Source organism: Ostrinia furnacalis, unplaced genomic scaffold (genome assembly GCF_004193835.3).
Source record: "Ostrinia furnacalis isolate ACB-3 unplaced genomic scaffold, ASM419383v2 OfSCF2409, whole genome shotgun sequence".
NCBI classification, from domain to species: domain Eukaryota; kingdom Metazoa; phylum Arthropoda; class Insecta; order Lepidoptera; family Crambidae; genus Ostrinia; species Ostrinia furnacalis.
Genome location: NW_021132648.1, coordinates 526374 through 543087, shown reverse-complemented (window position 1 = coordinate 543087; position 16714 = coordinate 526374). Strand labels below are relative to the sequence as shown.

The window sequence follows — 16714 nt, the reverse complement described above, 5'->3', positions numbered from 1 at the left end:
TAAAATCATTTTGTTATTTTTATTGCGAGTCAACATAAAAGCATAGTCTAAAAATGTAGAGGCCCCATTTTGTTTGTGATTGCTGTTTTTATTTTGAACCTTAAACTAGTATATAGCTTAACAGTAGACTACTGATTTAATTATTAATATGACATTGACAAGTAATGTTTATAATTAATAATATCATAACTTTTACATCATATATCCAAGTCCCTCGTCAGGCATCCTATAAAAGACAAGAGCGTACGCAATTTACCCCTTTACTTAAAGTAGCTGAATTGATGCTACCATATTTTGAACTTTACACGCATGAAATAAGGTTCAAGAGGACTGAAAAATATTTTTCTCCACTGGTTAACCGGCCTCCCGGGCAAGTGAACCGGGTCAAATCGGGCAGCTAGGCTGGCCCAGTGGGCCGCAAACTATTCGATACGACTACACGCGCCTCATTGCTTATAATCATACCCGGTTTAAACATCCGTTGTTATCATGCAAGGCATAGTAAAATAAAAAGATTACTCTAGAATATGAATCCATACACGCTCAAAATAATTAGGTGGTGTTTTGTTATATTTAACCTTAGAGCGGTTTCACACAACGTCCGATCCAAATCCGATCAGTATCCGTGAAAATTCACATTTAGTCCAGTCAATGAATGCCTTAACGACGGTGTAGAGAGAAATCCGTGGAACACAATTTCTGACCTCGGGACTTTATTTAGCCTAGTTCGGTGGTGAACATAGCAAAAGTCCCCGCCCTTAGCCCTTGAGCCGGCGGGGAGAGGGGGGTTTAAAGGTGCCACTTTTCGGTTTTTCGCTTAATCCTCGGAAACTATGCGTCCTAGTGACATGACTACTTTGAACCAAAAAAAGCATATTCAATTTGCTACAGGTGAGATAAACAAGTTTTTCTATAAATTGTATAGTTTTCGCGGCATCTGCTCTAGAAGGTCTGTAATATTGGAAATTTTATTTTTGTCTTACATGTTTCCATCAGGAGAAAATCGACTAAATCAACATTAAGCAATCATTCTAGACATGCGGGAGCATGTTAAGCCTAGTTCCAGGGAGGGGACTGCACCGTGCGTATATTTAGACGAACCACTTTGAGCCACTTTTGACTCCTCATCACTCAAAAACTACTGTGCATTAACACTTCAAATTTGGCTCATGTATTGAGACTTGCAAGATATACATCAGCTTCAAATTTCATAAATATACCTCAAACGGTTATTTAGGTATTCACGTCTGTATTTTAGTAGTCAAAGTTAAAGTCTTGTGATTAGTAAACAAATTCTTCTTACTTATTCAATGGATGTGCTTTTAAATGGTAACGCTTAATATTTATGAGCTCGCGATTTGTGAGGCTTTTGCGTATTCACGACGACGGTAAACGGTACGTCAATCTTATGTAACTGTATTAATAAAAGTCAATTTGCATCAAAAATGTTTAGTATGATGAGCTGTCGTCTATACAAAACATGCACAGAAGTATGCAGTAAATAAATTTTCAAGATTGTAAGCCGTATAGTCGAAATGTAATCCCGAAACTATACATTATTATTTCCCTTGTCATCGTGGGACAACATAAATTTATGTTAACTAAAATGGCGTCTTGCCGACCATAAATTATAACAGAATCTAGTCAAAATCAAGGGCACTTGAAACCGTTTGTGTGTTTATCCGAAATTATGTTTCATAAATTTTAAGGAGCTCACTAAATTTGTTCTTTGTAAGTAGATGGGCCAGTGAGTTTTTTATTTAGGCATCGAATAATTTCCTTTGATCTCAAGCTAACTTCAGACAGCCTTTTATTAATTCTCTGTCCACAGGGTAGTGGTTTAGACGTTTTAACATGAATATTTAAGTACAAGTTATTTGACTCGGGTAGCTAATCAAGCGAACCCGGAGTATCGTTTGCGCCCCACTGGGGCGTGTTTGGGCCAGATTTGACCCGGTTCCCTTATCCGGGGATGTGTAAGTGATACTTTAATACATGTTTAATCAATGAAGAAAGGCAGTGGATAAAAGTGAGCGATATTTCTTTGGAAAATTAATTCACTAAGAAATCTTAATAAATACCACCATGCTTTATACTCGTATCAAGTAGGCCTATGTTAAATACGTTAAATATGTAGGTTTGTAAAATCTTGGGGAATTTTTTGAGAGAAAAATAATTTACTTTTGTCACCGCTGAGACAGCTGAAGAAATGATAAATGGACCCTCGAAGGACCAATCTTTTCTAATTTTAAAATCGGTAAAGTGTGAGTTATACTCACTCAAAGGGTGTCGTGTCGTACCATCATACAACACTATCGTTATTACAGTAAAGTATTAAACTAAATACACTTTGTCTCACCACTACTTCAAAACAACAACAGCTGGTTTTTAGAAGAAGTTATTAACATTAATTGCCTTACATTACCAGTTACTTATCCTGTTATTTTTTCACAGGTACATAGCTGTAACGCAGCCAATAAAGTACGCCAAGCACAAAAGCAACGGCCGGGTATGGCTCATGATCGGTGTGGCGTGGCTGGTCTCCGGGGCTATTGGCTCCCCCATAGTCCTGGGGCTCAACAACACCCCGGACAGAAGCCCCGACCAGTGCCTCTTCAATAACACCAACTACGTTATATACTCGTCACTGGGGTCCTTTTATATACCGTGCATCATCATGATGTTTCTATATTACAATATTTTTAAGGTGAGTGAAAAAAATACTTGACTATTAACTAGGTGTTTCCAGAAAGACAGTAATAAGCGGGAATAGTCCTGGGGCTAAAGAACACTTGGGACAGAAGCCCCAGTGCCTGTTCAATAACACCAACTACCTACGTCATTAATTCTATATCACGATCATTTAATTGTCTTCAGACTACATAACAGCAGATATGTATGAATCGAAATAATATACAAACGAATGTTACCCTGTCTAGAAACCTATCCTATATCGCTAGATATTAGCTTCAAAAAGGTCTACAACGCACTAGTAAGTCAATTAGGTTAATTAATTTGTATGGAAACAAGGTCACAAAGTTACAAAGAGATCTTAAACTAAAATAATACAATATTACATTTACCTATAGCTTATTCTATAAGGCAGAGACAGGTTCAATAGAGGAGAACGAAAATAGATTTTGCATACCACTTAACTGTGTTAATACATACAAGTTGCTTGCATTTTAGGAATACCTCTCTGCGAATCCCTTTTCAGTGCTCAGTAAGTATAATAGAGCTAATTTGGGAGATATCAGGAATCGATCGAATGAGACTCAACCAGGCGTTCAAAACTTACAATCGCTCGCACCTCAATCTGCCACAAATAGGCACGGCATTGACTTTGAACCTTAATGTACCTACTGAAGTAGAAAGACAAGGGTCTTAATGCGACATTTATGACTGAGTTACATTATGTACTCACGGCTTGACGTTTCAAATGTCGCGTTAAGACCCGTATCTTTCTATTTTAGTTGAAATGGAACGCGAAAGTTTAAAATTTTAATGTACTGCTAGTTTATACTCGTAGTGCATAATTATTTGCGCTTATAAAGGCTCAGAGCAGGGATTTTATGAATATCCGTAACCGTAACCGAAACTTTCGGATATCCGTAACCGTAACCGAAACTTTCGGATATCCGTAACCGTAACCGAAACTTTTGGATATCCGAAACCGTAACCGATTCAAAAGTTTTGGATAGTTTCGGATGTAGGCAGTTTACATTTTTTTTTGTATAGCACCGACTGTGTTATAGTACAAGCAAATTAATACAAAAAGCTTGTGACTTTGTTTATAAACGAGTGTCTTAAAAATTTAAGCATAATAGAATGCTTAAATTTTATCCGCTTTTATTTCCAAACTAGTTCTACCACTTACGTGTAATCCAATAATATTGTTATTCCCGTAATTCCTTAATCAGATCACGACTCTCGTCCATCTGTCTGCGCTAATAGACCTGTCAATAAGTAAGGAAAATATTATTCGGTCGTGTTCGGCCGACCCTTTGATAAGAAAGACGTAATAGGCTTAAGTTATCGCGGATTGCCATAAAGGATGGTTGTAGCAAAGATTATTTTCTTAATTTAATAATGTTTTAAAATAATACCTATGTGAGCTAGTAAATACAGTAAACATGATTCTACGCTTCACCCTAAAATTAAGCTAGTTAATTAAACACCCTATTTAATCCTTCCATGATATCCTAGTGTTAACATTTGGACTTTGTGTATTCAGGGGCTCCAGATTCAGTTCCCAGGCTATACGTCTACTAGATTTAGTGCTATAGATAGAGATTATTTAGAAGAAAGCAATACCTAAGTTATTTTAAATAGCTGAGAGTTTAGTACAGCTGGCATTAATTTAAAATTAGATTAAAAAGAGAAACAATTTCCCAAAAGAAATATTAATTCACCGAAAAATTTTGTCAGAAGATGAATCAGATTACTCTCTTGGCACAAAGAGCATAATTTAATTAATCTCCGTACGATCTTATAATAACCTTCTTAACGCAAATTTTCATTATACGACACCAAAGCAATTTGAATCACTTATAACCAGACTCTGCAAAATACATGAAATGAAAACGAAATTTTCACCGAATTATGGATGGAAATTAAATTTTCCCGTTACGCAAGTTGTTTGTATCAGCGAGGAATTGAGTAATCAGATTTCAATAACTGAATATTGGTCAGCTTTCCCGATAACTTCGTTTTTAAGTGTTATAGGTATTGAACAGTAATACAAATTACTGAGAATTTCCCTGGACGATCACACTTTGAGTGGGGATCAATTGTGGACAAATTATTTAATTATGTGTTTCCCAAAACTCACCGATTACCCAGCCTGAACAGAAGTTGTATTAAAATTAGATAATAGTGAAAATGTATCTAGGTACCTGCCTTTCCATGGACTTATTACACTAATATTTTGCACAACCGGTAGCATTGTTGGCAAGGTAAACTTAGCAACTGTCTTAGCTTTTACAATTACAGTTTTTATAACCGATTTACCTGCGTATAAAATTAATTATCATCACTAGCTCTAACCAATAACCCTTCAGATGGACTGCTCTTTGATCCCTTCCTAAAGCGGTCTTTCTTCAAAACCAGAGCTCTTAAACCAATAAATGACTTCACTGAAGAAAAACTCGCGACCCAGTTCCATTGTCGACTCAACTTCTCGATTCGAATATCAATCGTCATCTGAGCTATGAAAAAGTGCTAGAGGAGTTTATAAGAGAGCTATAAAAGACATAAACTTTACCCACCGAGTTCACATAAAATCAGAGTAAAACAAAAGAACCAATAACATTTTTGCTATTGGAATAATATGAGATTATGAGAGCAGGGAAATGGTCGTTATCAAAACGGCTGGCTTTTAATGTTTTAATGTACAGCAATAGATTTATGATTAACGCAGTAATGAGCTATGTACGATCTCACAAAAAGATGGTAAATAATTTTTTAAACTCAACCTTCTAGAGAAGTATAAGGAAACTTAAACAAACATGTTGTTTATTTAGGTTACTAACTTAGCCTAGTATAGTTTACATGAAGTTTTACAGTTATATTATTTTTATACAAATACAAGGGACTATAAGAGTTCAATAAATAAAAGTAGATAGTTTTAAGTGGCTTTCTGAGAAAAATAACTACTTATATTTCCAAAATCTTTTTCTCGAGTTCTAACTTATACCGAAGTTGTAAAGTTACCTACCTAGTTGTTTATACACCGCGTCACTTTTCAGGCCATAAGGCAAAGAGCGAAAAAGCAGAGGATAGCCAAGAAGACGTCATCAGCTCTCGGGTCTGCGGTCTCCAGCGGGACAGCGGCTGTCGTCATCGAGAACCTGGCCCAGACGCAGAGGTTCGACGGCTCCTACCAAGAAGATAAGCCTACGAATACTGCGTCGGGGAGTAACGAGGATGATGACGATGAGAAGTAAGGTCCAGGGCCATCTAATATCATTTAATAGTTAGTAATTTGATACTGGCTGTAAAGTTTGATAAAGCTTAATGTACTGTCAACAGCATTTTGGACTACTTATACAGTTTTGATGCAAAATACCAGCTTATACAATAACTTATGATACCGCAGTGCTCTAGATGTGCTGTCATTTGTTTACTTTTTTTTCTCTCTCGATTAGATACTCTAGTATTTTTGTTGACTAGATTGCTACATCATGATTATCCATTTTGTTCAATATACTTTTTTCTACAACATATTTTTACATCGAGAAGGAGGTGGAATATCAGACTAAAGGAAGCAGCGCTATCACAACAGCTAATATCAAAATACGGCGAACAAAAGAAGTCTTGCGTTTTATTTCCTTGCATAACGTCTCATCCTTATGAAAGTCCGCCAAAAATGTTCCGCAATCTTTTGAAATTCAACGTACTTACAGTTGAAATCTTGCCAAAGCCTTATAACTTCGTTCTGGTGTGTATTTCAGCTTTAGAACAGAGATGGGCGCGTATGCAGAGGAGTTGGCAACCACCAGGTCGGCAAGGTTCATGCTGGCAGCTGTTGTTGAGGAGACTGGCCTGTAAGTTAACCTCGTAAAAGTTGTTAAGTCAATCATATTGATGGATTTGACCGCAGAAAACCTTTCGATCATCTAGATTCTAGACATATCAATTTTACCAATTTTTGACAAACATTGCAGATTACATTATTCCAAACTAATGGGCATCAGTTTTTCTGTACTTTTTTAGATACAACACATCAATATTTTGATTAGATATTTATTTGTACATCTAACCGTACTAATTAGATAATAAGTTAATGACAACTATGAGAAATAGTAACTAGATGTCAATTAGAAATAAATGCTCCAAGCTTTTTACTATTAAGTATTTCAACCTCTAAAAGTATTTTTTTTATTTATTATTTTTGTTCTTGTTCTTTATTTTGTGTCAAATAAAGATTTTCTATTTCTTTATATTTCTATTTTATTTTGGACAATTAGGCTTTTAAAAAGTACCTTTACATGAAAATATAATCCTTATTTTCCATCGTTCCCCTTTTGTTGTGTGGTGCGTCTGCAAATATGAAAGGTATATTCTTAATTCTGTCTCCAGAATAATGGCCAACCTCGCCTCGCCAATCCCAATGATGGACCCGAACACCAACAACGATTCGGGCTACGCCCCGTCCAACATAGACGGCGATGCGAAGGAGCACACGCCTCCTGCTTCTCCCACGCAGAAGGATCAGAAGAAAGAAGACAAGGAAGAAGAAAAGGAAGAAAAGGGAGAAGGAGAAAAGACTGACGCGCCGAAGAAACCGGAGTTGAAGTAAGTTTATAAAGTGTCACCCATAGTACGAGAGCCCACGACCAAAACCATGTCTCATAGCAATACGGCAAAAACCCTATAAAATCGTTAGATTGTATGATTCTGAACCCGACTAGGTGTGTAGTAACGGTCGAAAGTGTAGCAACTGCATGGGAGGCCATTTCTGCTGTGTCAAAAAAAAAAGACAGTCGTTATTATAGCAATACGTCTGATAGTGAAAATGTAAGTACATAGATTTTATAATTGTATTACGAAAAAGTTTGTTTTCAGACATTTTGCGCGTAGCATATAGCCTGAGCGCATTTTTGAAAATGTCAACAAATTTAGCCGACCTGTATCATAGCAATACGGATAAATTTTTTTTTTCAACTTTTCGTATTGCTGCCATGATTACCAAACACCTGTTTTCAGACACTTTAAGTGTATCAAAAAGTTGTATGATAGAGAAGTTGCTACACTTAATTGTCTGATATAAATTTTTTGCACATGTGGACAACTTATTTTATCATGTCCAACAATGTTCAGACATATTGCTATGATACCGATCGGTTAAATTTGTTAACATTTTCAAAACGGTCTCAAAATTTAATGCCTTCACATCTCCGTCTGAAAATTGTTTTGTTCGCATCAAATAACCAAAATTTACTAATAAAAAAGATTTTCAGACGTATTGCTATGAGACATTTTTTTTGTCTCATTTTTAATTTTTTTAAGTGATTTTACGGGTTTGCGCTACACCACTAACGTCTGAAAATAATGTTTCCGGTATCTAAGAACTATCATTCAACTACAGTCTGCAAATCAGACATATTGCTATGATGCAGTTCGGTAAAATTCTTTGACAATTTTGAAAATTCGGTCAGATCAAACGCTACGCGGAAAATGTCTGATATTGGTATTTTCGAGTTCAGGATAATCGTATCTATCGATTTGATGCGGTTTTGGCCGTATTGCTATGAGACAAAAATTTTGGTCGTGGGCTCTCGTACTACCATCTATAGGTCCCCATTTAAATCTGTGAAGAGATTTCATGCACCTTACCTTGATACTGTTTATGAATGAAGGAGTGTAAGAAGTAAGTAGAAGTTTGCTTGGAGTAAAAGTAGGTATCATCAATCCAAGTTAACTTTATTTAGTATAAGGAACATTAATATCACACAATTTCCCACTTTTTTAAGTCTTTTGATTCAAATTCTTCTGAAAGAAAAGTGACATTTGCACTTAGGATGCCTATACAAAATATTTAAGCTTGTTTGTTGCCGCTATAATCTGGTGTACTGATGATAGTATATTGACCATAAACAAGTTCACAAGCAAGATCTTATATGATAAGAATGGGATGTCTGGAAGCAGATAGGCTGTTTTATCAAACAGTCTCACGCCCGTATTCACAAACATTTCTATGAGGTCTCACAGTGCGCGTGCTGGACGCATAGTGACACATGAGCCAATCATTTTTTGTGAATACGGGCGTGAGACTGTTCCTCCTATTCTTCTTATCCTCCTATTCTTATTATCCTATTCTTAACATAAATTGGAGCTATTCGATTTCATTCGGCCATATTTCGTTCCATCTATAACAAGTGATGTATTGAACGAGTTCCACGGCGTATGGGTAGATTTATGCGGTAGTATACCATTAGGCGAGCCATTTCACACGCCTGCTGACGTGGCTGTCACGGTTGCCTGCGGAATAAGTATTTTTAGTATTGCGTTTCATTTTCGTATCTTGACTGAAATGACGTGAACCACATGGCATTAAGCACCTGATGCATCAACAGATATGGTTGAAACTTTAGGGGATAGATGTTGCGGGCAGTCGTAGCAGGGAAATTATTCATTTGAAACACAGATTTTCTGCAACGGTGTTTTATTGTTTGAGAGATTTTCACTGCCTACGTGCACCACACGATCCTAATAGTGTAGGACATTTTTATGAATTGTAACCACTTATACGTTTATCTGTCTGCATGTATGTATAAGAACATCGGCATAATAATGTAATGCCTTTCATAACTGTATGAAATTCATTTCATTTTCCTTACACGTGGGCAGTTCATATATCGATTTGGTCTTAGAAATATAGGAGTTCTTTAGTTACTTTCCTGCTTTTATTACATGACTTTTAGGTACGTTCAAGTAAAGAAAAACCATTAAAAATAAATAACTAACTAATCTTTACTTAAAATTCTATACCAAGAAATTAAATCTTGGCCATGTTTAATTTCTATTCTGGATGCAAACGGGAGTACTTAGAATTTTCAACTATTCCGCAGCTCTGCACTTATGGAAATGCATCCGTTCACTCCGCAGCGAGAAATGTTCGCCGAGTGTAAGAAAGTTCCGATAAAAACCACTTGAGCATGATATATTTTATTAGGAACTTGCCATTTCGTGACATTTTCTGCACATAATTTCAGCGAATATTGTTTTGCTGACTGCTGGCGATTGCCGGTTCAATCTCATAGTTTTACGCATATAATATTCCGTACTTTTGAATCACCTAAACATAATTTTAACACTAACAATGTAAGCATCGTTGAATGGTTCCGGGACATGTCAGGAGTCTAGTGTAGTCTTCAGTTTGACTGTTTTTCTAAAATTAATTAGAAGTGTCCGGACTTTTAAAATTATTTGGTTGCCGTACACAGTCCAGTTTTCTAGAAAATAATTAAACGGTCGTTATTTATGCAGGCAGCCAGCATATAAACAGATTACCTTCTGTAAAGGCTGCTGAATACTTAATACCTCAAAAGCATTCAGTGTTTTTAACCTGTTTACAACAGAACAATAAATTACCTGGCAACTCCACGGAGTCATCGTTATGTTAATTTATTTAAAACCGAATATAAATGCAAATGAAGTGCGAAATTACGCTTTAACTCTACTCATTTACGAGCGAGACTACGTGAAGTTGCTTTGAGAAGTATATAAGAAATACTTAGCACCTAAATTAATCAGATTTACTCCCTTAATAAGATAGCATCTTATTTAAAGCTTCTTTATTGTCCATCAAACATCCAGTTTACTGCTAGAAACAATTGGAATCAAGGACACCATGATTAAGGATCGTAATCTAAAATGACATTCAATACTTTTATAGATAAAATTCAGTATCGTAACGAGGGCATAAAATGCTAAATCCTCAAATTTCCTATCTAGATTAATACCCTGTGACAATCTTGGCTCTGGTAGAGGCCAAAAGGCCATAAAGTGCCATATTTTTAATTGTTCCAAACTTTGGTCAAAACTAGCTATACAAAGAACTTTGGTAACTCAAACCAAGGTACAAAGTATTATATTATTTGTGAATTGGGGTCTACCTAATTCATTTAAAGTGTTAGAATTGATCCTTTACATGAAATAGGTAAGTTTCTCGTGTGACCGATTTGACATACTTGAGTGGTCGCTTGAACGCGATTCATCAAACTCAGAACTCAAGCAAATATTTGAAAGCGTTCTGAAACTCGCAGGTTTTAGTTGGGCCCACACTAGTTTGGGTCCACTTCCCCCCCCGCCCCGCACGGTGTAGTGCTAGCGTACGGAGCTCTCGGGAGTTTTTGCTTATAAAAATAGATAAATCGCTTATAAGTGTTTGTGAGTGTAATAATCGGTTTGTATGTGACACGAACTACGGAAACTGTAAGTTATTCTGTCTATTTATCGCCTCGTTTGTATTTTCTGGTTAAATATTCGGTGAGTAAACATCTTTTTTATTTTCTCTCGTTGCGGGTGTTTGATAAAATCGGCCCGCGCCAACCGAGGTGGCGGGTCGACCGTAAGCGCGCTGCGTCAGCGGTGCGCGTTTCCATTGCGCCCGACTAAAAACTCGTCCGTCATGCCTCTGTTCAACGATCAACCCGTCGACGTCGCTAACGAAGTGTTTCTACGTAGCAATTTAACGCAACGTTCTCCGCCTAGTGTAGGAAAAAGGACACGTAGCGAAGCATTATCTCCAACAAATGTGTCGCCATCGTCTTGTAAACGCGTACAACTATCGGACTCGCCCGGTGAACTGCTCCTGAATCGAATGTACCTACTACTGCTATTTCTATTTATTTATATTAACCGGCAGACAGTGGTGACTGAGTTTGTTGCGGCGCTTCTTCTCAGCACTTGCCAAATGTTGGTCTCGAAGCGCTGGTAGGGTAAAAAGATTATGAGACATGTAGAGGCTCCTTAAGAGCAAAATGACGATTTGTAAGAACTATTTATTAGTCTAAACAAATAAAGAAATTTTGACTTTTGACTTTTGACTTTTGACCCTCAACGCTCTACCCAAAATACGAGTTGGTCATAGAATGAGATGCCCTCTCCATATTTGTGGATTACAAAAATCTCCATTAACCTTACCTTGGAATGGAATTTCTAGTCATGTCAGAGACTAAGTTGCAGAAAATATATACATATAACTTCAAAAATTAAAAATTCTTTATTTCTTTATAAGTAAGCCTTTATAAAGGAATAAAGAATTTTGAGCGGAACATAGTGATACTACCTAATGTAACATGTCACCATTTTACCTATGATTCACAATAAATGATTTTGTATTTGTATTTGTATTTGAATTTTTGAATTTTGAACATTCGTTTTCGATTCAAAATTATTCATACGGCTCAGTCAAAATATCGAATTATATTTATTTGCTTAACTTTTATTTTTTATCGTTTTCAACCGATTTTATAAAGCAACAACATAAGCTGACCTTCTGAATGGAAAATCTATTGACGAAATCATAAAACCAAATATTTTCCAAATTTTTAATGAAAACATTTAAACATTGATCCGTTAAAACCGCCAAAAGGTTATACTGATACTCCATCAATCAATTTGAGTATAAACAAACAGCTCGTAGCACAGAAAAATTCTCGAGTGGAGACCGCGAAACGAAAAACGTAGAGTAGGCAGGCCTCCTACTCGGTGGCCCGATGGTCTGGTGAAGATCGCTGAAAACACCTGGATGAGGGCAACTCAGGACTCTCTACGGAAATCCGTGGGGGATGCTTTTGTCCAGTAGTAGACGGATTTTTTTTTATTCACAACGAGGAAGCTCTTGTTCTGTATCTCACCTGATGGTAAGTGACGATCAGACCGAAGGTGGAAGCGAGCTTCACCTGGAATCCTCAACCACGGATCAACAACCACGAATTTGACTGAATCGACGAAATAAACAGCACAACTTCTAGTACCCATCTCGTAAAAAAATAACCAATACCTGAAACAGATGCTGATACTTGTTTCTTTACTACCTTCAAAGGTCACCTTCACGAAATTTTCTGTAGACGTATCATTTTTAACCTCGCTGTACAATATTGCTTCCAAATTGCTAACAATAAATTCTTCACCTGTTCCGTAGTATAAAATGAAGATAAAATTCATATTGTAAAGGTGAAAAATTTATCCACTTACGACGTCTGCACAATAACATAGCAAGCGATATATTTCAGGCACACAACGAAATAATAAGCAGTGGCCCCATTCTGCATATAATGTATATGTTTATTCTGATACTTCAACTCAGAATAAAGGTACACATGAAAATGGTTATGAAAGAGATTAGGTATTCACCACAGACACTCGGGATAATATTTTTTTAAAGATTGTAATAATCATAATCTAATAATTTTTATAAGTAAATTTGTATTGCACATATACCTCAACACCAGCCAATATGTTGTCCCGAAGTAGTGGTAGAGCAAGCTATATTTGGAAGTGAAGTGCCCTGAAAATTGTTATGTATGGAGGGTAAACCTTAAACTTATTATAAATACTACTGTATGATCTGTGGTTCGCCAGTTCACAAATAGACGTAATAGCAAACAGACCGTTGTTTCATTTTATCCTATGTCCTACATATGATACTAATAATGAATGAATCTACTTATACAATTTCGTTCCATTCTTCTATTCTGCGCCGCTATGCCTGCGTCTAAACATACTTTACGCACTAATAACGTACATTTTTACATAAATTTTTGGCAACGAGAACAGTTCTTTAATGTGATATTTTTAAGATCTGTTTCTACAATCCATTTCACAGGAGATCTCGAGACTGTAGCCTTTGTCCCCGTTGTGTCACACCATTTACATATTATTGCCACATAGGTATTTGAGATAGTATACCTATGTATAATGATCCTATTGTATGAAGCACAGTTGTTGTGATATTACTTTCAGGGTTTTAAATTAAAACAAACGGACGTGCCATCTTGAAATTAATGTTGTCAAGTAAAGCACCGGTCGTGGAGCGTCCACGAGATTTATGATCGCTGTCGTCTTACTATCACGTACTTTTTGTTAATTTGCTTTAAGGTATTAATTTTAACTTATCTGTAATTTTTCTACGAATTTTTCTTACGCGTGTTTGGTCTTTTGGAGTGATTTATTTTAAGTTTCTTAAAGTCATAGATGTGGACAATATCATTCAATTCCTATAAATAGATTAATAAGTAGGTACTAAGATGAAAACGCGACTAACGCAGCGTTAGACAAGGCGACAGGACAGATGACCACATTTTACAGAAGGTTTAGGCCGCTACCAACAGGCCGATTTGGAAATTATTGGGCGAGGCCTATTTTCAGCAGTGGACGTCATTCGATCCATTACAACTGCAAACTAAAGCACTCAAAACGTTTACTTGGAATTTAGAATCGGACACCAAAGCTTAAAGCATTTACTCAGGAATCTAGTACCAAAGTAATAATAATGAAAGGCTATGTCACAGAGCAATATTGGATTAATAAGACGAGTAATTGGATTCTGTTTAGTGTCCCTTTCTTAATGAGCATCCGAATCGGTCAAGAAACTTTCTTCGGGAATATTCTTATGTATTTGAGCCCTCGGTAGAGTTCGTATAGCTTGTTACGTCAGATGACGGAGCTGTTCCAAGCAGTTTTTTTAAAGATCTGTATGATTTGAAAGTCTATACACTTTACAAAATTTCGTGGACACAGTTTTGTTGATTTTATGGACTTTTGGGCCTCAGAATACCAGCCATTTAGAAAAGTACTAAAAGTCATAAAATAATGTGATTTAGTTTCGGTATTAGGTATGCTTTTAAACGCGTTAAATAAGTTTTATTGAAGCTAGCACCTACCATCGTTATCGATACTGATTCCTCTGTTGATCATACCAAGATCGCCTTTTTTATTCTTTTGCTGGAAGCCAACCTTTAGCAAAAGAACTAGAAAAGTTATCACTATCATATCAGTTTTAGGCATTAAAAGACATGCATATTTTATCAACAGGAAGAAACTCAGCCGCCTAAGCAGCAGCTCCATCATATCTACTCCCCGGAGGAGGTTCAGGAGTGCAGCCTCTGCAGCCAGGTTCACAATCTTCAGGGCCAACAGGGTCGGGAAGCTCCGAGCCAAGTCCTTCGCTAAGAAAGAAAAGAAAGCCACCCAGACGCTTGCTATTGTTTTAGGTGACTATTATAATCTTGATAACGTAATTCGTAAGACGTGGGCAGGCCCCCCACTAGGTGGACCGACGATCTGGTGAAGGTCGCGGGCGGTGCAGACTGGTCGTTATGCAAATCTTTGAGTAAGGCCTTTTTCCAGCAGTGGACGTCATTTGGCTGGCTGAAATGAACGACAATTCATTATTATTTACTTGTAGAACAGTAGATAATGTACAAATTATTTTTAAAGAGACCTTCAATCATTCAAAACTTATTTAATCTCTTCATTATAACCCCAAACAGTTTTCAATTTAATTAACTGTTTAGAATGAAGTTTAAGTTCCATTTGAAAAGGGTCACTTCAGTCCGTCATCAGTTGATTACAAAGGTTCCTCTGCTATAGAAAGTTATGGAGTATCTAGGTGTTTTACCAGCTCTTAAAATATCTATTGCTAATGCTAACTAAACTGCCCAATTACTATATTTTTTTGTGCAGAGGAACGGCAGGAATTTGACCGCAATCACAGTGAGATGCAGTCTAGGATGGTACATAACATACCTGTCCTGTAAGTGCCTATTCACTCTCGCCTTGCCTGAATAGTGTTCTGCCCTGTAAGCGCCTATTCGCTCTCGCCTTGAATAGGTGCTTTAATAGTCTTCAGGAAAGACAGCAGCAGGCAGCGAATTTTAGTCCCTACCTAGCTAGCATTATAAAAGTTTGTCACAAGACATGTTTTCTTTTTCCAGGTGTCTTCTTATTCTGCTGGGCGCCATTCTTCACCTGCTCCGTCCTCGACGCCCTGTGCACCAAGTTCGACCTGTCCTACTCTCCAGGGGTCACCGCCTTCATCCTCACCACGTGGCTCGGCTACATCAACTCCTTCCTCAACCCAGTCATCTACACCATCTTCAACCCGGAGTTCCGAAAGGCATTCAGGAAGATACTCCATTGCGGCACCTAGCCCTTGGACTTTTATTTTGTATATAACTAAAGCATCCCACGTCCTCCAATGTTGACAGCATTATGGCCCAGAGAGCCTTGACAAAGTGGCATTGGGGACAGTTTTCGAAATCGTTTCACGCAGCGAAATACTCAACTTTCGAAGCGATTTCGAAATTACAACTATCAAGTTTGTAGTTATTTCCTTGTCTTGTCTAGGGGGGCGGTTCCTTAATTCGTGACTGTTTAAGAACCATTTTGGTGCCATTTTCTCGGTTTTTATCTTTTTAGTTTTCCACTCTGTGTTGTTTTTTAATGTTTCACAAAAATAGTATTTTTTTGTCTTTAAACTCCAGTTTTAAGCTTTTTAAAAGATTCCAGTGATGTTACTTGATCCTAGCGATATCAAGTATAAATTATTTGATTTTTAATTTGCTATCAATTTTACGAGCAAAATAATGTCCAAATCGATTCTCTCATACATAACTGACTACACATGTTTTGTATTAAATTCCGTAATTTTTTAAAATAATCTGTAAGTAGGTACAGTTCTAAAACATTATATTATTAAATTAGATAAGCACTGCCTGTGATTATTTTTATACTAAACTGTCAACTTTATCCCTTTTTCTACCACAATTTCATTAAATAAAACCATTTTATATTTTAATGTTAATTTAAGGATCCCTATGGTTGTGATTTCTATTTATTAATTAAAATCTTCAATATACAGCAATAAATTTGTAATAAGTAGATCCTATGAGCTTTAGCTGTTTAATATTAAATAATGTAAAACATATAATTAAATGTTCACGTAGTATCATTATAAATTATAATATCGTAACTGGTAGAAAATTAACTGTAGATACATAACTAAATAATCAGCGAAATACGTACCCACTTACTTATATTCGTACTGCAGTAAAGTTAGTTGTAGGTACTTCTTAGTGTAAATAAAAGTATTTTATATTTACTTTTATAGAATCGCAGTTCCTTTTGTAACAAATATTTAACACGCATAGTAAGCCAGTAAACTCATACATAAGATTATTTACGTTATATTTTCTATTGCTAT

At 36.4% G+C, this 16714-nt stretch overlaps 1 protein-coding gene across 1 annotated transcript in view; it reads left to right on the top strand.

Annotated features, from left to right (window-relative positions):
• Window positions 1-15910, top strand: part of LOC114355468 (dopamine D2-like receptor) — a 39958-nt gene extending 24048 nt beyond the window's left edge. Inside the window, exons 3-8 of the mRNA XM_028308316.1 lie at window positions 2455-2707; window positions 5748-5941; window positions 6453-6545; window positions 7081-7296; window positions 14545-14723; window positions 15447-15910. Of these exons, the coding sequence (XP_028164117.1) occupies window positions 2455-2707; window positions 5748-5941; window positions 6453-6545; window positions 7081-7296; window positions 14545-14723; window positions 15447-15661 (1150 nt within the window). The 3' untranslated portion in view covers window positions 15662-15910. The remainder of the gene's footprint in view (window positions 1-2454; window positions 2708-5747; window positions 5942-6452; window positions 6546-7080; window positions 7297-14544; window positions 14724-15446) is intronic.
• The last annotated feature ends 804 nt before the right edge of the window (window positions 15911-16714 follow it).